Source organism: Mytilus californianus, unplaced genomic scaffold (genome assembly GCF_021869535.1).
Source record: "Mytilus californianus isolate M0D057914Y unplaced genomic scaffold, xbMytCali1.0.p SCAF_1, whole genome shotgun sequence".
Taxonomy (NCBI): Eukaryota; Metazoa; Mollusca; class Bivalvia; order Mytilida; family Mytilidae; genus Mytilus; species Mytilus californianus.
The window spans coordinates 132,594,440-132,621,631 of NW_026262581.1; the positions used below are offsets into that span (position 1 = coordinate 132,594,440).

Genomic DNA, 27,192 nt, shown 5'->3' on the forward strand with positions numbered 1-27,192 from the left:
CTTTCCGAATGGGTTATGAAGTTGTCTCCCATGGAAAACTTTTAATATACAGAAAACAAGAAGATTACTCATAGTAAACTTGATTCATAAGTAACTCTAAACTTAGATGACTTCAAATTGGCAAACACAATTTACCAGTCAGTATTGTCCACGTCTTTATTCAAGTATATTGCCCACCCCCTGTGTATTAGCATCTTATAATCTTATTAAGGTAGTTAAAAACCACCTAGATATATATACCAATGTAACCATTATGTCATTATGTCAATGGGGGTTACAAAACAAGGTAACTTAATTCTGGTGCACATTTTGTGCCTTATATGAAACCACCCAGTCAGTCATACATACTTACAAACAACAAGTTGACAGTTGACAGTTTTGACTTTTCAACACTCTACACTACGCTTCCACACATTCTTATAGACCTTATTGCTATTTAGGAATCTGCGATACTTGAACTATTGACTTCATACAACAATCACTTTTCCTTTGTGGCGTCAGACATTTTCTATTGTGACGTCAAACTTTTAGGGGAACCTTAATTTGCTTAAAAGGCTTTTTGATGTCCAGACGTATTATGGTGGACACATAGTGATAAGGTGCATAATAACTATTTAACAAAAGGTTTCCTGTTAATAAGCAGTTGAATGAAAAATCTGATTGCAAATTTAGTTGCTGCAACTGATTATACATGTAGCTTGCAAAAAACAATTTATTTCCCCATAGGCAACATTGGTAGCCTTTTTAGAGATACAGACTTTAGAAAGTTGTTTTTTAAATGAACCCTTGCTAGAATTAAAGAAAAATAATATAAGGAAAATATTTTTTGGTCAAAAAATTATAGGTTACCGTGGCTATTCTTAGCATATTTTTATTTATCTCCCTTGCCTATCAATTTTGCATCTAAAAACATGTGTCTCATCCTAGCGTAGATGTAATGTATGTGGTTTAGGTAGTCTCCCTTTAATTGTTTCAGATTAGTATTACATGTATCTTAATTAAATGTTTATTTTATGTTTAATTTGATTAGACAGACTAAAATACAAAGTGGCTTGAATATTTTAATTATAAAAGTATTTAAATTTCATATCACTTTATATATTTGATGAATATTAATTCATTCAAGTTTTCTTCAATACCATATTTTTATTTATATCTTTGAAATTGATAAGATTTTCCTTATCACTTGATCAGGAGTTGCTTTGGTGGGGTGAAAACCACTCCCCAAATTGTATATATGAGCCAGCAGTGTAGCACTGCCACCTTCCTCTATATACCAGCTCGCCGGAATGAATCATTCCACTTGAGTTATTTAACAGCAACTACATTGGCTTTATTTTGATACGATTTTCTAAATTCTAAAACACAAAGTATACAGTTACTTTTTTTATCTAAGTTTTTGATTTGAATAACTATTTTATTAACCGGATTTTCGAAGGAAATATCAGTTATTTAAATGGTGATGTGCGGCTGGGCGGATCTACGGGCGGCTGCCAAACAGTGTCAGCACAATAACATGAAAACGCTTTAACAATTTTTTTTCAAATTCAAATATGTTGTTTCCCGGGACTTAATGAAGGTTTAGTTCAATTTTTAAGATATTAGTATTCTCCTTTGTGAGTTATCGCCATTTTTAATATCCAAAAGTGGAATTTTTAAATATTTTACTCTTGTTATCTCTTTTATGACTAAGCATAATGTCTTATCTCACAATAAAAATTGGAGTGACAGATTTATTTGAAAATTATCTATTTCCTAAGTGGTAATGATTATAAGCTATATTATTAGACATTTTGAAGTTAATTACATTATTTATTATTAATTAGATCTGGGTTATATCTTAGCATATAATATCATTGGAGTGACAGATTTATTTGAAAATTTTCTGTTTCCTGATAAGATCTGTAGGACTGTATATATAAAGTTTGAAATTAACTAGTAGGACTGTATAAATGAAATTTGAAATTTACTGTTCATTATTAGACATTTTGTAGACAATTAAGTCTCCCTAAACCATATATAGTCTTACCCCAACCCCCTTTCAATTTGAGAATGTGCTTTTATCTTGTAAACGGTTGAGATCCCCACCCCTAAACCATATATATTCTTGTATGGGACAATAAAACAAATCAAATGAAATATTTGGGGAGTCCCAGGGTTCACCCCCACCCCCCTACTTTTTGAAAACTTGTAAACTGTTACAGTCAAGATCCCAACCCTGAAACCATATATATTCTTGTATGTGCAAACAAAACAAATCAAATGAAATAAAAGGCGAGTCCCCTGGGGTCACCCCCACCCCCTCCTGTTTGAGAATTTGTAAACGGTCGAGATCCCGAACCCCTAAACCATATACATTCTTGTACGGGACAATAACACAAATCAAATGAAATATAGGGGAACTCCATGGGGTTCACCCCCACCCCCTTCTTTTTGATAACTTGTAAACAGTCGAGATCCCCACTCCTAAACCATATATTTTCTTGAATGGGACAATAAAACAAATCAAATGAAATTGAGGGGGAGTGAGTCCCCTGGGGTCACCCCCACCCCCCTTTTTTTTGAAAACTTGTAAACGGTCAAAATCTGCACCCCGAAACCATATATATTCTTGTATGGGACAATCAAACAAATCAAATGAAATACAAGGCGAGTCCAGTGGGGTCACCCCCACCCCCTCCTGTTTAAGAACTTGTAAATGGTCGAGATCCCCACCCCTAAACCATATATATTCTTGTATGGGACAATAACACAAATCAAATGAAATATAGGGGAAGTCCATGGGGGTCACCCCCACCCCCTTTCTTTTTGAAAACTTGTAAAGGGTCAAGATCCACACCCTGAAACTATATATATTCTTGTATGGGACAATAAAACAAATCAAATAAAAAATAAAAGGCAAGTCCCCTGGGGTCACCCCCACCCCCTCCTGTTTGAGAACTTGTAAACGGTCGAGATCCCCACCCTTAACCATATATATTCTTGTATGCAATAAAACAAATCAAATGAAATATAGGGGAAGTCCATGGGAGTCACCCCCACCCCCCTTCTTTTTGATAATTTGTAAACGGTCTAGATCCCTACCCCTAAACCATATATATTCTTGAAAGGGACAATAAAACAAATCAAATGAAATTAAGGAGAAATCCCCTGGGGTAACCTCCAACCCCCTTCTTTTTGAAAACTTGTAAACGGTCAAGATCCCCATGCGGAAACCATATGGTCTTGTATGGGACCATAAAACAAATCATATGAAATATAAGGCGAGTCCCCTGGGGTCACCCCCACCGCCTCCTGTTTAAGAACTTGTAAACGGTCAAAATCCCTACCCCTAAACCATATATATTCTTGTACAGGACAAAAAAACAAATCATATGAAATATAGGGAGAGTCCCCTGGGGATCACCCCCTCCCCCCCCCTTTTGAGAACTTGTAAACGGTCGAGATCTCCACCCCTAAACCATATAAATTCCTGTTCGTAATTTCAAGCAGATTTGAATGACATACAGGGTCAATCCATAGGCGTCACTAATGCATATCATAAACCAATTTGTACTGGACATTGCTCAATGTCAAAATATAATGGGAATGACGTATTATTGGAGCTTTGTTTGGGAGACTTCATAACAGCATTCTGTTACAATTATTTCTTATTACTGATAAGTTTTATAGATTTTGAAATGACATAGTATTTATGATAAATAAATTTTTGGATTTTTTTCTTCTTTTCTTTGAGGGGCCTGATGGGTTATTTTCATTCTTCGTGATCGGCGCAATTTTCGCTATCGTGATCCGTTTTTCTATAGATTTTTTTTTTTTTTTATATTTTCGTGATCCGTGATCATTGAAATTTATTTTCTGTGAATAGTGATTGACAAATAAATCAACTCGTAAATCGTGATGAGACCCCCCCCCCCCCCCCATCAGGCCCCTCTTCTTTGGTAAATTGTTTGTAGAATTTTATGGCAAGTTTGTTTGTTATTCTGTAAAAACTAATTTTCTGAATGCTATATATATATTTTTTTTGATAAAGTAAACTCCTTTAAAAACTAAGCTTATATTGTCTATTAATAAACATATATTTAGATTTCTGATTTTGGGCCTAGTTTTCAAGTTTAAAATTAAACTGTGTTTGATTTCAACATAAATTGAATATATATAGGGTTCTTTGAAGTGCTTAATCTAAACCTGTATTTCTTTTCATTATTAATAAGATAATACCACATTGAGGTCCAAAGGGTCCTAAATTACACTTTTGATTAATTTCATCAAAAATTGAATTCTTTGGTTCTTTGATATGCTGATTCTAGCAATGTTTGAGTGTTAAATCATATCTAATTTTAGAGAACTTAATCATCACTGGTTGTTGTTATTATATTATTGATTATAATTTGAAAAATTGCCTCATATCTTATTTTAGAGAACTATTTATCCAGTTTGAGTTATTTCCATTTGCACAGAAAATATTATGGATAAAATTAACCTGTGTTTCATTTCAACATAAATTAAATATATATAGGGTTCTTTCAAATGCTGAATCTAAACCTGTATTTAAATATTAGATTTTTGGGCCCAGTTTTCAAGTTGGTCCAAATCAGGGTCCAAAATTAAACTTTGTTTGATTCAACAAAAAAAATATATATGGGGTTCTTTGAAATGCTGAATCTAACCATGTATTGAGAGATTTTGGATTGTGGGCTTCTTTATCAAATTGGTCCACATTGAGGTCCAAAGGGTCTTAAATTAAACTTTTGTCTGATTTCATCAAAAATTGAATTCTTGGGGTTCTTTGATATGCTGATTCTAATATGTACTTAGATTTTTGATATTGGACCATAATAGGTATTTAAATGTCCAATTTCAAGTATTTCAGTTCTTAAACCACATTCATTTTGTGTCACAAACCTATGCTGTGTCAAATATTCAATCACAATCCAAATTCAGAGCTGTTTTAAGCTTAAATGTAGTGTCCATACTTGCTTAACTGTTTAGGGTTCGACCTCTGCAGGAAAATCCGGTTTGCTGTCACTCTGACAGCCTCTTGTTTTCATTCATTTGACCTGAAATACTTTTCTTTTCCATTTCATTTTTGAACTTAACTTTTGAAATAGTATTCTTTTTCATTTCATTTGACTGTTCTAATTGAATGTTGTACATTTGTAAATAAATTGTTGAGTTCTATTTGATTTGTGTCTCTATTCTGCCAAAATCTGATATCAGGTATCCTGAGGATCGAACAGGGACGAAGTACTAGCCACAACACATCCCGGGAGGTGTCGTCACCGACCCCCTCCTGTTACAGTAGAAAAGACTTCTCAGTCTAGGGCCAAGGAAAATATATTACATTGCCTTTGGTATAATGCAGAGTGCACGAAGTCAATAATACAAAAAATACTGGGTGGACACATCTTCCAATCAGGATTAGCCATAATTTATAATTTGAAATAAGTTTTCTTCATAAAACGACTGCGCCCATAATATATAATGGTTGATTGTAACCTATGAATCATTCTTCTGGTATAAAAAAGTTAATATGCAAGATATATTAACTGAAGATATGATGAGATGATTAAAGCTTTAAATTTTCTCCTTGACAACATCTATATAGATATAAGAAGATGTGGTATGAGTGCCAATGAGACAACTCTCCATCCAAGTCAAAATTTATAAAAAGTAAACCATTATAGGTCAAAGTACAGTCTCCAACACGGAGCCTTGGCTCACACCGAACAGCAAGCTATAAAGGACCCCAAAAATTACTAGTGTAAAACCGTTCAAACGGGAAAACCAACGGTCTAATCTATATAAAAAATGAGAAACGAGAAACACTTATGAACCACATCAACAAACGACAACTACTGAACATCAGATTCCTGACTTAGGACAGGTGCAAACAATTGCAGCGGGTTTAAACGTTTTAATTGTACAAAACCTTCACCCTTTTTCTGAACAATAGTGTAACATAACAACATAGAAAGACACACTATAAAATATCAACTGAAATGGCTTAACTCAATCAAAGGACATATTAACACCAGTGAACATACACTGAACAAATAAATTTGACCTATGATACAATGTAAATACAAAATAAATAAACTAAGGGAAGAATAATAAAAGTAACATGTTATATCGCTATGAAATGTTAAACAATTTAAGAAAAACAATATGCTCGAACAAAAATATCAGCCATTTGCAATTACTTTAAACACAGGTCAATGAAAATAATTTTGTTGTTAGGTATACGTGTACAGTTCAAATAGAGAAAGGAAATATTTTTACAAAATAAATAATTTTGATGTTCATGGTACGAAGTGAAAATTTATCTATGTACGTTTTGGCATTAAAGTTTTAATATGGACAGGTTGTAGGAATCCCAATGGGCACCAATTGTGCCCCCTTGAATAGCAGACTTTTCCTTGTACGTATAAATGAAAAGATGTGGTATGAGTGCCAATGAGACAACTCTCCATCCAAGTCACAATGTGTAAAAAGTAAACAATTATAGGTCAAAGTACGGCCTTTGACACAGAGCCTTGGCTCACACCGAACAGCAAGCTATAAAGGGCCCCAATAAGACTAGTGTAAAACAATTCAAACAGGAAAATCAAATGTCTGATCTATATAAAAAATGAGAAATGAGAAAAACTTATGAACCACATCAACAAACAACAACCACTGAACAACAGGCTCCTGACTTTGGACAGGTGCATACAAATGCAGCAGGTTTAAACGTTTTAACAGGCGCCAACCTTCACCCTAAGCTGAAACAGTAGTGTAACATTACAACATAAAAAGATACACTATAAAATATCAATTGAAATGGCTTAACTCGATTAAAAAGACATATAAACAAAAACAGTAAACATACACTGAACGAATAAATTTGATCTATGACACAATATAAATACAATATTGATAAAAAAGATGTAAAACAATGTCAAAACACAACTCTAACCTGGGACAAAATGGCTTTAAATAAAATAATGTACACAGGTAAATTTAAACATAATAATTTTGTTGTTATGAGTACGGAAATATTTTTTACAAAATAAATAAATTTTGTTGTTCACAGTACGAGTACAGAAGTGAAAGTTTATCGTCATACTAAATACTTACCAAAGGTGGTACATATTAAAAATAGTGAGAAGAGATATACATGTAACACAAAATAAGTAAACATTGAATAACAAAAATGCATTTCAAATTGTGTCAACACGTCAAATTAACACGAAAGTACGATTTGAGAGTACTCGCAGTTACTGAAAGCTAGTTAAAAGCCAAAAACTATTAATAATAAAAAATCATGCATCAGAGACTAAAATCAATTAAAACACATCCCAGGGATTTAGTGTTTTAACGCCATGGAAAGTCAAAGAAGACATGACTTGTGCAATGCCAAAATAAAAGTATCAACAGGCAGTAGGATAGTTAGGATTTAACCTAATAATGGTTATGAATTACATTCTATGGCCAAACTCAGTAAAGACCCATCTAAATTGCATTTATTGATAAATTCAATAACACATACCATTATCTTGATGATATTTTTGTTGAATAATCAAGAATTCTTTGAATATACTGATGAAATTAAAAATGAGGAACTTACTTTGAATTAATTAAATATTGACAGCAATAACAATCCTTTAATAGATGTAGATATTTCAGTTTTACATAGTTAATTCTAGACAATAATTGACAGCAAAAGAAATGATTTTTATATGACCGCAAAAAAATTTTGTGGTCGTATATTGGTATCACATTGTCATCGTCATTCGAAGACAGTTGGTTTCCGGACAATAACTTTAGTATAAGTAAATAGATATCTATGAAATTTAAACACAAGGTTTATAACCACAAAAGGAAGATCGGGATTGATTTTGGGGATTATGGTCCCAACAGTTTAGGAATGAGGGGCAAAAAAAGGGGCCAAAATAAGCATGTTTGTAGTTTCCAGACAATAACTTGTGTTTAAGTGTATGATTATGAATTTCTCTGAAATTATACCACAAGTTTCCATACCACAAAGGGATGGTTAGGATTGACTTTGGGGGTTTATGGCTCAAACCATTTAGGAATTAGGGGCAAAAAAAAGGGGAAAAACAAGGGTTTCCTGGTTAATGGAAAATTTTAAAGCAGTGTAAGGGAGTTAATCCACTCACATTTAATGTACAATGTTGTGTATGTTTTGGATTACCTCCCTTACACTGCTTGTAAATTATATATAAGAAATGCTGTATTGTCTTGAGGTGATTAGCTGTCAATTTATTTTTAAATGTTACAGTAATTAATATTGATTTTAGCCTTGAATATGTATGTCATTTTCTATTTTTAGACTTTTATGATGTATTTTAATGGGTAATTATGGTTGCAAACGTTGCAAACTCCATTAGAAATTGGAATTGAGATTTTGACCTTATCTTGAGGGAAGGAATTTTTTTTGGAAAAAGGGAAAGGAGGGAATTGAAAAACAAAATTTGGGGGGAGGGGAAATATGAAATTGTGTGGGGGGGTGGAGGGGTACAATTTTTTCTCATTTCAGATTTCAGAAATTAAAAAGAAAATTTCTTCAAATATTATTATTTCTTCAATACGCAACAGCATAGTGTATTGCACAAAAGCATAAATTGAATATAAATTCAAATCATATTACCAATTCTAAGTTCTTTGACTACAGTTATTCTGTGTCAGAAACCTATTTTGTGTCAGATATTTAATTACAATCCAAATTCAGACCTGTATCAAGCGCGAATATTGTGTCCATTTTTGCCCCAACTGTTCAGGGTTGGACCTCTGGGGTCGTATCCAGCTGCGCTCAAAAGCAATTTATTGTTCCCTATTGTTAATTTTCCTTTATTTACGGTGATATATATGAAAATAAGAAGATGTGGTATGATTGCCAATAAGACAACACTTCACCAGAGACTAAATGACATAGAAGTTAACAACCGTAGGTTACCATACGGCCTTCAACAATAATCAAAACCTATACATGTTCCTTTAGCCCCATCTTACGGTGTTTTAATATCTCAACATGTCTGCTATGTCCGTGTCTGTAGTGATGTTTTGGATTTCAATGAACATAATCTATGTATTTCTGGTAAATTATTAAGTCAAGGATTTTGCTACCACAAATTACTTAAAGCTTTTACTCATTCTGCCATAGATACAAGTTTGGCTGTACCTGTATATTACAAACAAGATAGCATATTCTAATTTTTATGTAAATTTAGATATCATCTTTAAATAGATTTATTCTAAAAGTTTACTGTAATTAGATCTTTGAAGATTGTTTTATCGGTATAAATATTGATTTTGTTATCAATAGATTAAAAACAAATTAAATATTATTGCCATATACATATACACCTATGAACATACCTATATTTTTCTGCAATGTTAACAACAGTATTATGTTTTTCTCTGACTGTTAAAGATCTTTAAACTAAATCCATGGATGCTGGATGCGTACTGATTGATATTTTAGTCTTAGATACATGATTTTTTTTTTATTAATTATTGGCTTTGAATTAGAAAAAGAGAGGCAAAAGATACAAAAAGGGTATTCACTTTCATAAGTAGAAAACAAACTGACAATGCCATGTGGCAAAAAACAAAAAAAACAGTCACAAATGACAAACAGTCTACAAAACACAACATAGAAAACTTAAGACTGAGCAACAAGAACCCCACCCAAAACCGTCGGATGATCTCAGGTGCTCCGGAAGGGTTTAGCAGATCCTGCTTGGCATGTGACACCTGCCGTGTTACTCCTATAAAATATGTTATATCAATTGATAAGGAAGCACACAATGGCGAATTGCTAATTTACTCTTATCTAACCTTAAGATCTCACCAAAAACTATCATTCAGTAACTACAAGTACTCTCAGATCTGTACGTTTTGTCTTTTCAGTTTTTTTGCTTTGTATCAATCTGAGGAGTTAAAAGCCCTTTTCAACTGATTTTTGTGGTATAGATTTTGCAATCAAAATCCTTAAGGTACTGACTTGATATCTATATCTTCCAAGTTTTATCACTACCTTTGATACTTCGAACAAGATAGTGCACAGTGGAGTGATCATTCTTATGATCTTATCCTGTCAATGTCATCCAATTTTTTGATGATATGTTTACAGTTATAACACTTAATTTGTTATAAAAAATAGGTTTGCTACAAATGTACAATCATATGCATGAACAAAGAAAGATAACTCCAACTCAAATTTATAATTCAATGTTGTATTTAAATTCACAAAAATGCAAACTGAAATCTGTACCCTTCAGTGCTCACAAGCACTTTGATTCTAGTTTGGTCTTATGTTGTGCTGTTAGTCTGTTACACCACTGTCCCAGGTTAATGGGAAGGTTTAGACGACATTCTGTATGTGCCTGTCCCAAGTTAGGAGCCTGTTATTCAGTGCCTGTTGTTTGTTGCTGTATAATATCATAATTGTTTTGGTTTATTGCTTTGTATATGAATCAGGCTGTTTATTTCATCATTTGAATTGTTTTACATTTATCATTTTGGGGCCATTTAAAGCTTGCTGTACAGTTTGGGTTTTGTTCATTGTTGCAGGCCATACAGTAACCTATATTTGCTATCTTCTACATCATTTGGTCTCTGGTTGATATTTGTCTTACTGGCAATCATACCACATTTTCTTATTTTTATAGAAATTGTAATTTTTTTAAAAAATATGGTTGACTAATATTGTCAGATCAGAAGATCATTCCATACGCAGGATACAAAAATGGGATTAGGCAGGACCTAGATATATACAATTATTAAAAGTGTTTCAATAAATGGCCTCAGTATGACAAAATGGGAATCAATTTAACAGCCTGATTTATTTCAAAAGAATAATGAAAAAAAAATAAATATTGAAAATGAGGAGATGTGTCATGATTACCAAAGAGAAAGTTCACACTATCCACCAAAGTCAAAACGATGTGGATTTAAGCAACTATAGGTCACTGTAAGACCTTCAACAATGAGATAAACCCAATATTAAAGCCAATCAAAACTAATACATAAATCATGTTATTTTACATTAAGGTATCAATCAGAACACATCCACATGGATTTAGTGTAAAGACATCATGAACAGTCTTAAAAAGACATTACCTTGTGCAATGCTAAATTATAAGTACATAGCATCAACAATATGTAGGACCGTGAGTTTTCATACCTGTACAGCAACATATGTTTATACTATATATTTTATAATTTGAAAAATGCAATGTAAGAGTAACTTTTTGTTATGCAAACTAATTGACCCTCTAATGTTGACACATTTTGTGTGTCTGTATCCTGTCTTGATCTTTTTCTTCTTGATGATGTATTGTCCATTGTTTAAGTACCAATATTACAACTGTTTGACCACTAATTGTTATGTTTGATTTCTTTAGTAGGATACATATATTAGTGAATAACATATTCTTGAATTGATGTCCAAACATCCTTTGAAATGAATAAGTCTTGATATATTCATTAAAACAATGTTCTAATTTTACAATCATCTTCAGTTTTTCTGTTTGCTACAAACTATCAGCACATGTTGAAGTTGCTGCCACTTTTAACTATTTTTTTTAAAGTATTTTTTTTCTTAAAATCTACATATACATAATACCTCTTAATTTTAATGTGTTGAAGAATATAAGAATGCCCATGGAAGTAGAACTAAACCTATAATAATTAGTATCATTCCAACATAGTTTGCCTTATCTGATATTGAACACAGTCATGACAATACAAAATGAAATATAACAAAGAATATTACATACCATATTCAGCCTCTGCCATTTTTAAAAGAACATATGTTACTTTACTAATTAGTACTGTACAAGAGGTTGACATATACCCCACACATCTTTTTATCATAAGTTTATGACATCATTCACATATTAACATGGTATATATAATTAACTGTTGATTGGTATTGAAAAAAGGCTAACAATACAGGGGATCTAACTAGTAATGTTATATGCACTAATTATCACGATAATTAACAATTGATCAGTAGGGAGTAAAACAATAAAGTAGTTAGTGTCATCAGAGATGTGTTCTGGTGTCATTATTATGACAATACACCAATACTCTATTCTAGACAACCAACTAGTCAATGAAGTAATTGAAATTTATGAAGTGCTCAATTTGATTAGTTAATAAACAGATACACAGTGAAACATTGATACACATTCATTATACATTAAATATTTGTTCTATTTTATATAGTATGGGATGTCTGAATTAGATGAAGAAATACAGAGTTTAAAGTCTTTTTATTGTCAACCGGGGGAATTTGAGGTCCAAGGTAAGTGTACAGAGTTTAAGGTAAAAAAATATATTTATAAAAATATTGCAAGGAAATAAGACGTACAGACATAAAGCTTTATTTAGAGTCGGTATAATCAATACAATTACAAACATAAGCTCTGAAGAGCTTTTAAAACTGACAGAACAAAAGCACAACAAACAAAATACACATATCAAGTCATGCACACATACAATTAAACATAGAAAGCAAGAGTTCATATTAATATGTATAAAAATGAAGTGCTTTTGCAAAATTTCGCCGAGGAATTTTGCCCAGACAAAATGAAATGGCCCGGTATCAGAACTTACCTATTAATGATAGAATATGTTTTAATTGTAAAGATAAAACAATTGAAGATGAGAAACATGTAATTTTGAGTTGTCCATTATATGCAGATTTACATGCTCATTTTGTCCTGATTTTTATAGTATGTCAGATGACAATAAATTTGTATTTTTATTAAGGGGTGAAAATGTTTACTTTTACACTGCAAAATTATGCTATGATATTTTATTGAAAGGAAAATGTTTATTATATTCTTAAAATGTATATTTTTATTATGTTTTATATCTTATGTGTATAAGTCATGTCTTCTTTGACTGTCCATGGCATTAAAACACTAAATCCTTGCCTGGGATGTGTTTTAATTGATTTTAGTTTCTGATGCATGATTTTTTATTATTAATTGTTTTTGGCTTTTAACTAGTTCTGTACTCCTAACAACAAAATTATCTGTGTACGTTACTTTATTTAACGCCATTTTGTCCTAGTTTCAATGTCAAATATATTGTATCATAGATCAAACTTATTCGTTCAGTGTATATTTTTTCTTGTTTTTATGCCCCCGCCGTAGCGGTGGGGGCATTAAGTTTCACCCTTGTCCGTCTACGTACGTACTCCCAAAATTGGTTTCAGTTCTCTAACTTGAGTTTGCCTCAACCAATTGTTATGAAACTTATACACAATGCTTATTACCACAAAACACAGATCAAGTTCGGATTTTGATGGCGTCACTTTAACTATTCTAGAGTTATGCCCCTTTATAAATGGAAAAATTGCAAAATTTTTAGTTTCTGTTCTCTAACTTAAGTTTGTCTCAACCAAATGTTATAAAACTTATACACAATGCTTATTACCACAAAACACAGATCTAGTTTGAATTTTGGGGGCGTCACTCTAACCGTTCTAGAGTTATGCCCCTTTATAAATGGAAAAATTGCAAAATTTTTATTTTCTTCTAAATATCAAGTAATTTTTAAAATTGGAGTTATCTTCCTTTGTCCATGATTATAGTTGAATCAACTTCAATCAATGCTTTATACAATGCAATGTTTAATTTTGACTTCCACTGATAAAACACAGATCAAGTTGAATTTGGGTAGTGTCACTTTCACCATTATTGAGTTATGCCCCTTTATAAATCGAAAGATTGCAAAATTTTTAGTTTCCATTCTGTAACTTAAGTTTGCCCCAACCAAACATTATGAAACCTATACACAATATTCATTACCACAAAACTAAGATCAAGTACAAATTTTTTGTTTCCGTTTTCTAACTTTAGCATGCCTCAACCAAATGTTATGAAACTTATACACAATGCTTATTACTACATACTGTAAATTCAGAAATTATTGCGTGCATTTATTATTGCGATTTTATCATTTTAGACTAAAATGCGGTTTTAATTTTTGCGATATTGAGAAAAATCCTGTTTAATTCATATCAAAACTTTCAAAATGCGTGTTTAAATTATTGCGACTATAACCCTGTCGCATTTTTCGCAATAATAAAAACATCGCAATAATTTCTGAATTTACAGTAATACAGATTAAGGAGGAAATTTGGTGGCGACACTTTTACCATTCTTGAATTATGTCCCTTTATAAACATAAAAATTGCTGAATTTTTAGTTTCCGTTCTCTAACTTTAGTTTGTCTCAACCAAATGTTATAAAACTTCTACACAACCGTTCTAGAGTTATGCGTGTTTACAAATAGTAAAATTGCTGAATTTTTAGTTTCTGTTCTCTACTTAAGTTAGCCACCACCAAATGTTATGAGACTTACACACAATGCTTATTACCACAAAACTCAGATCAAGTTCAATTTGGGTAGCATCACTTTTACCGTTCTTCAGTTATGTCCCTTTATAACTATATGATATGCAAGCAGGGGCATCATCTGTGTCCACATGTGGACACTATCCACATTTATTGTGTATTGTCTTTTTGATTGAGTTAAGCCATTTCAATTGAAATTTTATTGTGTGTCTTTATATGTTGTAATGTTACACCACTGTTTCAGGTTAGGGTGAAGGTTGGCGCCTGTTAACACGTTTAAACATGCTGCATTTGTATGCACCTATCCTAAGTCAGGAGCCTGTTGTTCAGTGGTTGTCGTTTGTTGGTGTGGTTCATAAGTGTTTCTCGTTTCTCATTTTTAGCTCACCTGGCCCGAAGGGCCAAGTGAGCTTTTCTCGTCACATGGCGTCCGTCATCCGTCGTCGTCATTAACTTTTTACATTTTGAACTTCTTCTAGAGAATTACTGAATGGAATGAAACCAAACATGGCATGAATGTTCCTTATGAGTTTAACATGGGACCCTATGGGAAATACATACAAACGTCTTCTTTTAGAGAACCACTGAATGGAATGAAACCAAACATGGCAAGAATGTTCCTTATTAGGTGCTGACCAAGTGTTGTTACTTTGTAGCCGATCCATCATCCAAGATGGCCGCCAGCGGGGGGACTTAGTTTAACATAGGACCCTATGGGAAATGCATACAAATGTCTTCTTTTAGAGAACCACTGAATGGAATGAAACCAAATATTGCATGAATGCTCCATATGAGGTTCTGACCAAGTGTTGTTACTTTGAAGCTGATCCATCATCCAAGATGGCCGCCAGCGGGGGACTTAGTTTAACATAGGACCCTACGGGAAATACATACAAATGTCTTCTTTAAGAGAACCACTGAATGTAATGAAACCAAACATGGCATAAATGTTCCTTATGAGGTGCTGACCGAGTGTTGTTACTTTGAAGCCGTTCCATAATCCAAGATGGCCGCCAGCGGGGGACTTAGTTTAACATGGGACCCTATGGGAAATACATACAAAGTCTTCTTTTAGAGAACCACTGAATGGAATGAAACCAAACATGGCAAGAATGTTCCTTATGAGGTGCTGACCAAGTGTTGTTACTTTGAAGCTGATCCATCATCCAAGATGGCAGCCAGAGGGGGACTTAGTTTAACATAGGACCCTATGGGAAATACATACAAATGTCTTCTCTTAGAGTACCACTGAATGCAATGAAACCAAACATGGCATGAATGTTCCTTATGAGGTGCTGACCAAGTGTTGTTACTATGAAGCCGATCCATAATCTAAGATGGCTGCCAGCGGAGGACTTAGTTTAACATAGGACCCTATGAGAAATACGTACAAATGTTTTCTTTTAGAGAACCACTGAATGGAATGAAACCAAACATGGCATGCATGTTCCTTTTGAGGTGCTGACCAAGTGTTGTTACTTTGAAGATGATCCTTCATCCATGATGGCTGCCAGATGGGGACAATGTTTAACAAAGGACCCTATGGACAATACATACAAATGTCTTCTTTTAGAGAACCACATACTGAATGGATTGAAACCAAACATGGCATGAATGTTCCTTATGAGGTGCTGACTAAGTTTTGTTACTTTGAAGCTGATCCTTCATCCATGATGGCCGCCAATGGGGGGACTTCCTTTAACATAAGACCCTATGGGAAATACATACAAATGCTTCTTCTAGAGGTGCACTGAATGGAATGAAACCAAAACATGGCATAAATGTTTCTTATGAGGTGCTGATTAAGTGTTGCTACTTTGTTGCCGATTTACTGTTCAAGATGGCCACCAGGATTTTTTATTAAATTACAGGACCAATATTAAACCAAATTTGGCCTCACTCATTATTAGGGTATCTGTTATGATTTTAATCTATTTTTACATGATTTCCAAAACCAAAGTAGAATCAGGTGAGCGACACAGGCTCTTGAGAGCCTCTAGTTTTGCAATATCGTTGGTGGAGCAAATCCTTTTTATTCGTATGGCCTGGCTGTAGGGAATGCTCTTGGTGCAATGTTTAGGATGACAACTCAAAGGAGATAGATATTGATGTTTGTCTGTAGGCTTGCAATACAGATCTGTAAATATGTTTCCATCCCTCACTTGCGTTGTAGTGTCAAGAAATGTGATCTTAGAGTCATAGATTTCATATGTGAATTTTATTGAGGGATGGACATCGTTGGCATGTTGAATGAACAAATTTAGTTCTTGTTCAGTATTATCCCACTTCATGTCAATATCATCGATAAATCGGAACCAAGAGAGGGGTTGATAAAGAGAAGAATTGAGAATTCTCTGTTCTAATTTCCCCATAAAAATATTGGCATAAGACGGGGCCATCTTTGTTCCCATTGCTGTTCCATTAACTTGGAGAAAGTTTTCACCATTGAATGTGAAGTTATTGCATTGTAATACCAAAGTAAGAAGCTGGATGAGACATTCAGTCGGTGGATGTAAGGTGTTACGAGAGTTCCAGACTTCCCTTCAGGCTTCAATACCATCGTCATTGGGGATGTTAGTATAGAGGGAGGTAACATCAAGCGAGACAAGGATCGTTTCAGGTGGGAGAGGGTTCAAAGATTCCATTTTCTTAAGATAATGTGTTGTGTCTTGTATATAGGATGGTAAATTTTCCACATGTGGTCTCAGATGAAAGTCAATAAATTCTGATATTTTCTCTGTAGGGTGGTCATTGGCGGAAACAATTGGTCTACCTGGATTATTGACTTTATGTATTTTGGGCAGAAGATAGAAATGCCCCGGCTTTGATTTTTCAGGTTTTAGATATTCAAATGTGTTTTCATCAATATGTCCCTCTTCACACATGTTTTTCAGGTTTGTGGTGATCTCTTTGTTGAATTGAGGGGTGGGGTCAGAGTCTAATTTCTTATAAAATCTCTCATCAGAGAGTTGACGTTCTGCCTCTTGAATGTAGTCACATTTGTCCATGACGACAACAGCGCTACCTTTATCTGGAGGGTGCCTTTTGTGTTGACTTACCATCCAAAATTTGACAACTTATCTCACCTAATCTGCGAAAATTGGAAAGAAATCGAAAAACATCCTAAACTATCCAAAATCTTTCCTGAGCCACCTGTACTGGCTTTCCGTAGGCCCAAAAGCCTTTAAGACTTGCTGGTGAGAGCTGACTTATCCTCTCAAGCAGGCTCTTCGACAGTGTAAATGTGGTAAACAGTATGTTGGCGAGTCAGAACAGCCGTTTCACACACGAATGAACGGTCATTGTAGCGACTACCAATGCAAGCCAGACCTCCCTCTCAGTCGACATTTGAGATCCCCTGGCCACACTAAGGCAGATCTCAATCGACTGACCATTACAATCATTGACCACAACTCTGCTTGGTCTAGGGAGGATAGACTCACTCTGGAAAGATTTTGGATAAGAAAATTAACAACTTTGGCACCAAATGGGATAAATGAAAAGATGTAGTTAGACTCCATGCAGTGCTTCACATTTGGGTTATATTACTTTTTATTACAGTCTCTGTTTTGTATTTCTTTACCTTACTCATCTCTAAAATAAATCTGTTGAATATACCAATTTAAATTGCTTAATTTTTTGAGGGATGTAAAAGTACAAAGCCACGTTCAACTAGTTAACCTTAGTCAAAATTTATTATTATTATTAACGTTTGTTTGCGATGTTTAAATACGCAGACTCTGTTGCAACTACTCTACCGTTGTCAAATTTGAAATATTTACAAATTTAGATCGTTCAGTGCTGTTTATTTGGAATTCTTATTGACGCAATGGTTCTTGTAACATCATAACTATCGTCACCGTTAAAGCTTTAGAATTGTGCTAGTTCATATCGCACATTATTATTTTTATTTAAAGCATATATTTGAACTCTCTGTTGTAATTAGTCATATAACCTATGTCGTGTTTAACACATATTTAGAATTGTGCAAGCCTCTTACCTGATGTTCGGTTTGACATTTTTATTGTATAAATTTCAAGATTGGTATAGTTTAATCTAAGTAGACTGATATATGATTCATTCAACATCACAATCATATTTACTGATGAAGGATATCTGTTATCCAAAATATTTATAAATAATTACATTTATAGTTCCTTTTTTTGTTATTGGTGTTGTTGTGTACACTTTTTAGGCGTTTATATAATTTATTTATTGTGTACGTGTATCGTTACTCGTAACGATCCAGCGCCCTCGTGGGAAAAATCGTTGACTATTATTCAGACGTTTTATATATATATATATATATATATAGATAAATATATATTAAAGTTATATAGTCTCTCAGAATTCTTTTTAGAGTGGCTCTTGTTTTATATGTGAAGTTATAATAATGTGTAAATGATTTGTAAGAGGTGAAACTTAAATAAAATATTGTCTTGTTTTGTCTTCAAAATATTTTTCTTCAAAATATTTTTCTTTTTCAAATTTGATTGTCACACCTTCGTCTTTTGATGCAGAATGCAAGACATAGGGATTACAATTTGGTGGTGGCGGAAATGGCATAAACTATTTGTATAAAGCTTAATATTTCAGAAGGTAGAAGACCAGGATGCTTCATAACTTGTATACAGATACCTGAAGTTATGGAGTTTCCCTCTGTCATATGTCCATTGTCCTTGACCTCATAATCATTTTCATGATTCAGTGACTGCTTGAAAAAAATTACATTTTTTTGTCAAGGGTAATACTCACTTATTATGAGTTATAGGATATCAATGTTTGGTATACAGGTTCCTTGCAACGTCTACATTTCTGTCAGGTAGGGATCACCTGACCTCGACTTCATTTCATGGATCAGTGATCAAGGTTAAAGTTACGTGGTCAAGTCTGTATCTCGGATACTATCAGCATTAGGTCAACTATAATTGTTGTTTGGATTGATTGTAAGGTGTACATGTCCGACTGGCAGGTTTCATCTGACCTTGACCTTAATTTCATGGATCATTGGACAATGTTTAGTTTTTGTTGTTTGGTCTATTTCTCAGATATTTTAAACAATATTAAATTATGTCAATTATATTTGTTGTATTGAACGTTTATCAGGTGCATATGTCTATTTGGCGGGGTTTATATGACCTTGACCTTATTTTCATGGTTCATTGGTCAATGGTAAATATTCATATTTTTATAAGTTTATTAGGTAATATGAGCAAAAGGTTAACTATATTTGGTGTATGGAATGATTGTAAGGTGTACATGTCTGTCTAGCAGTGTTCATATGATCTTAATCTCATTTTCATGGTTCATTGATCAATGTTAAGATTTTGTGGTTTGATCTGCTTCTCGGTTACTATAAGCCATAACAAGACCACTATATTTGGTGTATGGAATGATTGTAAGGTCTACATTACTGTCTGGCATGATTCATCTGACCGTGACCCCGTTTTGGTACAACATTAATAATGTTAAGTTTATGTGATACTCGTAGTAAAACCCCACCACATTGTTTATATCATCCCAATCCAGGGCCATTTTATAGTTCACTTCAAAATGTTATGGCATATGAACACAATCTGTTGCTTTTGTTTCACAAAAAAATTATATTTAACAACGTTCAATGATGGAAATCAAACATGGGATATGATACTTTAGTTATATACATATACACATTTGCACCAATTACAGTTAAACTGAATTTTTCAAATTCAGACAGTTGTGTAACAGCACAATATCAGATCAAAAAATATTAAAAACAGTTGGAAAGGGCTTGACTCAGCAGAGAGGTACTTAGCACAAAAGCAAGTAATAAAAAGACAAACTATACATTTATTACAAATCTAACTTAAAACTTGTTCAAAGCCCAAATTTAAACTCAAATTTCAATTATGTTTTTTGCAAGACCAGTGTTTTTTTTTATGTTGGGCTGTGTTACAAACTCATCATCTGACTTCTATTTGTTTTGATTTTACAGAATTTGGAAACAGCAAACAAATATTAGTTCATTTAGAACATAACCAACCTAGCCAGGAGCCAATTCTTATAAATGTTGACCTCAGGGTACCAGAAAGTTATCCTGAACGAATACCAGATATAATAGTAAACAGTTCACAACTGACTCATGAAGTTCTAACAATAATACGTAAAGATGCTACAGGCTGTGCTGACCAGAATCTAGGACAAGCTATGATTTTTGTCATTTTGTGTAATATTCAGGACAACTTAGATAAACTGGTTGATGAAGAATATTCTTTAAAGGTACCAGAAGAAGATGAAACAGGAGATGTGTGGAATTGTTTATTGTTACTTGATCATATGAGAGCTAAATCTAAATACATCAAAACAATTCACAAGTGGACACAAGAACTTGATCTTAAAGGGAGACTACTGTTTTGTGGTAAACTTATCCTTATATTACTACAGGGTCAACATGTAAACATTAAGGTAACAACAAAAACATTTTATTTTATTTTTACCCACCTAACTAACTTTTCTAGAATTCATTTTTTAGCTCATGCCATCACTTGTCTTCCGTCGTCTTCCGTCGTCTGTCGTCATAAACTATTTAAAAAATCTTCTCCTCTGAAACTACTGGGCCAAATACCTTCAAACTTTAGCTAAATGTTCCTTAGGGTATCTAGTTTATAAATTGTATCTGAAGTTTTGATCGATCGACAAACATGGCCACCATGGCTAAAAATAAAACATAGGGGTCAAATGCAGTTTTTGGCTTGTATCTCAAAAACTAAAGCTTTTAGAGCAAATCTGACGGGGTAAAATTGTTCAGTTGGTCGAGATCTATCAGCTCTGAAATTTTCAGACGAATCGGACAACCCATTGTTGGGTTGCTGCCACCAAATTGGTATTTTTAACAAAATTTTGCAGTTTTTATACGACCGCAAAAAATTGCGTATATTGGTATGACGTTGGCGTCGTCCGGCGTCGTCCTGTGTCGTCCGAAGACACATTGGTTTTCGCACTCTAACTTTAGTTTAAGTGAATGGATCTCTATGAAATTTTACCATAAGGTTCAATACCACAAAAGGAAGGTTGGGATTGATTTTGGGGGTTATGGTACCAACAGTTAAGGAATTAGGGGCCAAAAAGGGGCCAAAAATAAGCATTTTTGTAACTTCCAGACATAACTTGTGTGTTAGTGTATGGATCTCTCTGACATTGTACCACAAGGTTCCATATCACAAAGGGAATGCTGGGATTGATTTTGGGGGTAATTGCCTCAAAATATTAGGAATTAGGGGCCAAAAAAGGGGCAAAAAACAAGCATTTTTCTAGTTTCATGACAATAACTTGTGTGTTAGTGTATGGATCTTTCTGAAATTGTACTACAAGGTTCCATATCACAAAGGGAAAGCTGAAATTGAGTTTGGGGGTAATTGCCCGAAACGTTTAGGAATAAGGGGCCAAAATGGGGCCAAAAATAAGCATTTTTCTAGTTTCCAGACAATAACTTGTGTTCAAGTGTATGGATCTCTCTGAAATTGTACTGCAAGGTACCATACCACAAAGGGAAGGCTGGGATTGAGTTTGGGGGTGATGAATCATAAGGGGGTTCAAAAAATTTGGGGGGGGGGGGGATTTTTTTTTTTTTCCTTTTTTTTTCTTTTAAAATTTTCCATTTTAAGTTGGTTATTTCTGATTTATATTTAAAAGCAAATAATAATGATATGGTAGGAGATACACACCAAACAGGATGTGTAAATTATTATATAATAAGTATTGTGCAATAGCAAGAAATTTTCAATTGCACAGTATTGCACAATAGCAAGAAATCTTCAATTGCACAGTATTGCGCAATAGCAAGAAATCTTCAATTGCACAGTATTGCGCAATAGCAAGAAATATCCAATAGCACAATATTGCGCAATAGCAAGAAATTATCAATTGTGCAGTATTGCGCAATAGCAACAAATATTCAATTGCACAGTATTGTGCAAAAGAAGATACTTCGTATAAATTGCTTATTTCTTGACCATTTTCAATGGGGTTTTATTCTTGAATTTTTGGGGTTCTTTAATATGCTGAATCTAACCGTGTATTAGGTTTTTGGATTTTGGGCCATGTTTTTAAATTGGTCCACATTGAGGTCCAAAGGGTCCAAAATTAAACTTTGTTTGATTTCATCAAAAATTGAATTATTGGGGTTCTTTGATATGCCGAATCTAACTGTGTATTTAGATTCTTAATTTTTGGTTCCGTTTTCATATTGGTCTACATTAAGGTCCAAAGGGTCCAAAATTAAACTAAGTTTGATTTTAACAAAAATTGAATTCTTAGGGTTCTTTGATATGCTGAATCTAAACATGTATTTAGATTTTTGATTATGGGCCCAGTTTTCAAGTTGGTCCAAATCGGGGTCCAAATTAAACTTTGTTTGATTTCAACAAAAATTGAATATATGGGGTTCTTTGATATGCTGAATCTAACCATGTATTTAGATTTTTGAATTTTGGGCCCCGTAATCAACTTTGTCCACATTGAGGTCAAAAGGGTCCGAAATTAAACTTTGTTTGATTTCATCAAAAATTGAATTCTTGGGGTTCTTTGATATGCTGAATCTAACCATGTATTTAGATTTTGGATATTGGACCATAATAGGTGAATGTCCAATTTAAAATTTTTAAGTTCTTAGACCACATTCATTCTGTGTCAGAAACCTATGCTGTGTCAAATATTTAATCACAATCCAAATTCAGAGCTGTATCAAGCTTGAATGTTGTGTCCATACTTCCCCTAACTGTTCAGGGTTCGACCTCTGCGGTCGTATCAAGCTGCGCCCTGCGGAGCATTTTATTTGTTATTATTTTGAATATTATTATAGATATATATAAACTGTAAGCAGCAAAAATGTTCAGCAAAAGTAAGATCTTCAAAAAAGTTAATATGACCATAATTGTCAATTGACCCCTTAAGGAGTTATTGCCCTTTAAAGACAATTTTACACAATTTGTTCATCAAGTTTGCTAACATTTAAAAATCTTCTCCTCTGAAATACAGGTGAGCGATTCAGGCTCTTGAGAGCCTCTTGTTTAGTTACATGAATATGTTGGTTAATCTTTCAATACCTAATTTACTTTTGGCTATTTTGTGGTTATGTTTTGGTCTTTAAAGCCCCAAGGACCAGTGCAATGCATAACACTTTGCATCTGTCATCCATCATCCAACATTGTAATTTCTTTTACATGTATAAAAAAATGTTGATCTTAATCTGTCTTTGAAAATATTCAGCTGATGTTAAGTTTAAAGTAAGGTAGATGTGTTCACAGATAACAATTAATATTTTGGGTGGTCAATTCTCCTCAGCTTCGTATTTTATATGGCCTTTTTACTTTTTTGATTCAAGTGTCACTGATGAGTCTTTTGTTGACAAAACGCGTCTGGCGTACAAAATTTCAATCCTGTTATCTATGATGAGTTTTTTTTTTCATCATAGTTGAAATATAATTGACCTGATTGCGCCCTTGAACAACACTTTCCCTGTAATGACAGTAAGAAATTTAATATGCATTAGTTTTATATTCTAAAAATGTTAAACTCTAATAACAAAAATGACACTCAGATTTTATCATTAAATTAACCCATATAAACAGTTATAAGAAGTTCTTTACCATAATAGCCAACTTTAAAGGGTGTACTGGAGTATGAATGATTGAGTATTACAACTAAAGACACGGATTGCTAACAAATTTTCTTGAAACTAGACATTTCGTTATTGAATTTCATATAGAGCTACTTCAGCAATTGAAAAGTAAGGAAAAATATAGACATATTTAAACTTTTGGTTATTTAGCTGAATTGTCTCTGAATGACCCTAGATTTTGCTCCAAATAACATACTGAGGTCAGGCAACAATTACTTTTTAATTATGGCATCAAATTTTTTAAATTGTGATTCAAAATCTTCCGGGAACTTCTGTGATTTTAAGTAATGGCAGACTTTGCATGCAAATATGACTATGTCTATTGCTTGGGTAAACATGCTTAATTTGGGTGACTTTTTCTCTTGTTAACCCTTGGGAACATAATTAGAATTGAATTGATTACTTGCAAGAAAATTGAGTAAACATATGTAGGGTTTTTTAAAACAAAAACAATATTTCATTTTGATTGTCAGAAATTTATTATAAGATAGGTAAATATGTGTATTTGAATTTAAGGACTTTTTTTGATATTTTAGGAATATTTAATTAGACATAGAAGTGTAAATGTTGATGTTGATTCACATGGAAGGAGTTGTAAAGAGAGAATGATGTCTGTTATATGTGAAGAGAAGGCTACAGGTAGCAAAAGGTATGTTGATTCCCATGATAGTTGTTCAGAGGAAATTCTTTCTGTGGTATTATCAATGTAAATATATAATTTAGATACATATATTTCTTCCATTACTTTTATAGTTTTGTTAAAATATAACCTAAAGGTTGAAAAGCCAAAATGTTAAATGCTTTAGGCCATGGCAACTATAAAAAAAAATCTAGACGGATCAGCTTAAAAATCTTAACCTGTAGATATCAGTGTGCACCGTGTATTTATAGAATAACCTAAATCTGTACCATAAAGTATAAATGTGAAGAACTCTGAATGGCTAACAAAATATTTCACTTCTTCAGCTTGAAATGGAAGATATACTTTATCATGTTCCCTCTGTGTTAGCACTACCTAGTATAATGTAGCCATCTTCTCTTCTCCTGAATACAGCTGATGATGATCATGTTATAGGTATTATTTATTCACTATTGCTTAGGTCCTCAATAGATATACTTTATCATGTCCCCTCTGTGTTAGCACTACCTAGTATAATGTAGCCATCTTCTCTTCTCCTGAATACACCTGATGATGATCATGTTATAGGTATTATTTATTCACTATTGCTTAGGTCCTCAGTAGATATACTTTATCATGTCCCCTCTGTGTCAGCACTACCTAGTATAATGTAGCCATCTTCTCTTCTCCTGAATACAGCTGATGATGATCATGTTATAGGTATTATTTATTCACTATTGCTTAGGTCCTCAGAAGATATACTTTATCATGTCCCCTCTGTGTTAGCACTACCTAGTATAATGTAGCCATCTTCTCTTCTCCTGAATACAGCTGATGATGATCATGTTATAGGTATTATTTATTCACTATTGCTTAGGTCCTCAATAGATATACTTTATCATGTCCCCTCTGTGTTAGCACTACCTAGTATAATGTAGCCATCTTCTCTTCTCCTGAATACAGCTGATGATGATCATGTTATAGGTATTATTTATTCACTATTGCTTAGTTCCTCAATAGATATACTTTATCATGTCCCCTCTGTGTCAGCACTACCTAGTATAATGTAGCCATCTTCTCTTCTCCTGAATACAGCTGATGATGATCATGTTATAGGTATTATTTATTCACTATTGCTTAGGTCCTCAGTAGATATACTTTATCATGTCCCCTCTGTGTTAGCACTACCTAGTATAATGTAGCCATCTTCTCTTCTCCTGAATACAGCTGATGATGATCATGTTATAGGTATTATTTATTCACTATTGCTTAGGTCCTCAGAAGATATACTTTATCATGTCCCCTCTGTGTTAGCACTACCTAGTATAATGTAGCCATCTTCTCTTCTCCTGAATACAGCTGATGATGATCATGTTATAGGTATTATTTATTCACTATTGCTTAGGTCCTCAGAAGATATACTTTATCATGTCCCCTCTGTGTCAACACTACCTTGTATAATGTAGCCATCTTCTCTTCTCCTGAATACAGCTGATGATGATCATGTTATAGGTATTATTTATTCACTATTGCTTAGGTCCTCAATAGATATACTTTATCATGTCCCCTCTGTGTTAGCACTACCTAGTATAATGTAGCCATCTTCTCTTCTCCTGAATACAGCTGATGATGATCATGTTATAGGTATTATTTATTCACTATTGCTTAGGTCCTCAGTAGATATACTTTATCATGTCCCCTCTGTGTCAGCACTACCTAGTATAATGTAGCCATCTTCTCTTCTCCTGAATACAGCTGATGATGATCATGTTATAGGTATTATTTATTCACTATTGCTTAGGTCCTCAGAAGATATACTTTATCATGTCCCCTCTGTGTTAGCACTACCTAGTATAATGTAGCCATCTTCTCTTCTCCTGAATACACCTGATGATGATCATGTTATAGGTATTATTTAATCACTATTGCTTAGGTCCTTAGTAAATATATATTATGTATTTTTGATAGGAAAGCAATAGGTCTTTGGAACTTTTAAGGTGTCTGACAAGGATCATTTGACCTTAACCTCATTCTCATGGTTCATTGATAATACAAGTTTTTATGCTGAAGTCAGTTTCTCAGTTACTACAAGAGATAGAACTACCATATTTTGGTCTATAGAAACATTGGAAGATGTACATGTTAAACATGTAGTAATGTATCCACATGATCTAGATTTCACTGTTGTGTGAATTTGATGCAGCTGGCAATGCTCCTTTTTTTTGCAGAAACCATGGTACATGTATTAGATCATTAATTCGGTTAACATTTATTTTAGTTTTTTTAAAGCAATTCTGGTTAATGAGGATTTCAACAAGAGGTTTTGATAAATATTGATTGATTTTAATTGTTGATTGTTTCTTTATATTTTCAGATTTCTAGATTTTACCGTTGTGGAGTATGATATAAAAGAAGACTTAGTGAAGCTATTTTCTGACTTTGATATGTCACTAGTTTATTGTAAATACATAAAAGATGTTTATTTATGATAATTTTTATTCTTATTTATATTGAATACATATTCAGGAACTGCAAAA

At 33.4% G+C, this 27,192-nt stretch overlaps 1 protein-coding gene across 2 annotated transcripts; it reads left to right on the forward strand.

Moving 5' to 3' along the window:
• Nucleotides 1–14: 14 nt before the first annotated feature.
• Nucleotides 15–27,192, forward strand: LOC127734865 (RWD domain-containing protein 3-like). Of its 2 annotated transcripts, none has more exons than XM_052244922.1 (5): nucleotides 15–73; nucleotides 12,238–12,316; nucleotides 20,353–20,822; nucleotides 24,573–24,685; nucleotides 27,030–27,192. In XM_052244922.1, the coding sequence occupies exons 2-5, from the start codon at nucleotides 12,244–12,246 to the stop codon at nucleotides 27,142–27,144; spliced, it is 771 nt and encodes a 256-aa protein (XP_052100882.1). In that variant the 5' UTR covers nucleotides 15–73; nucleotides 12,238–12,243; the 3' UTR covers nucleotides 27,145–27,192. The 2 variants fall into 2 exon arrangements, with proteins under 2 accessions (XP_052100882.1, XP_052100873.1); XM_052244913.1 differs by having other exon boundaries at nucleotides 18–137.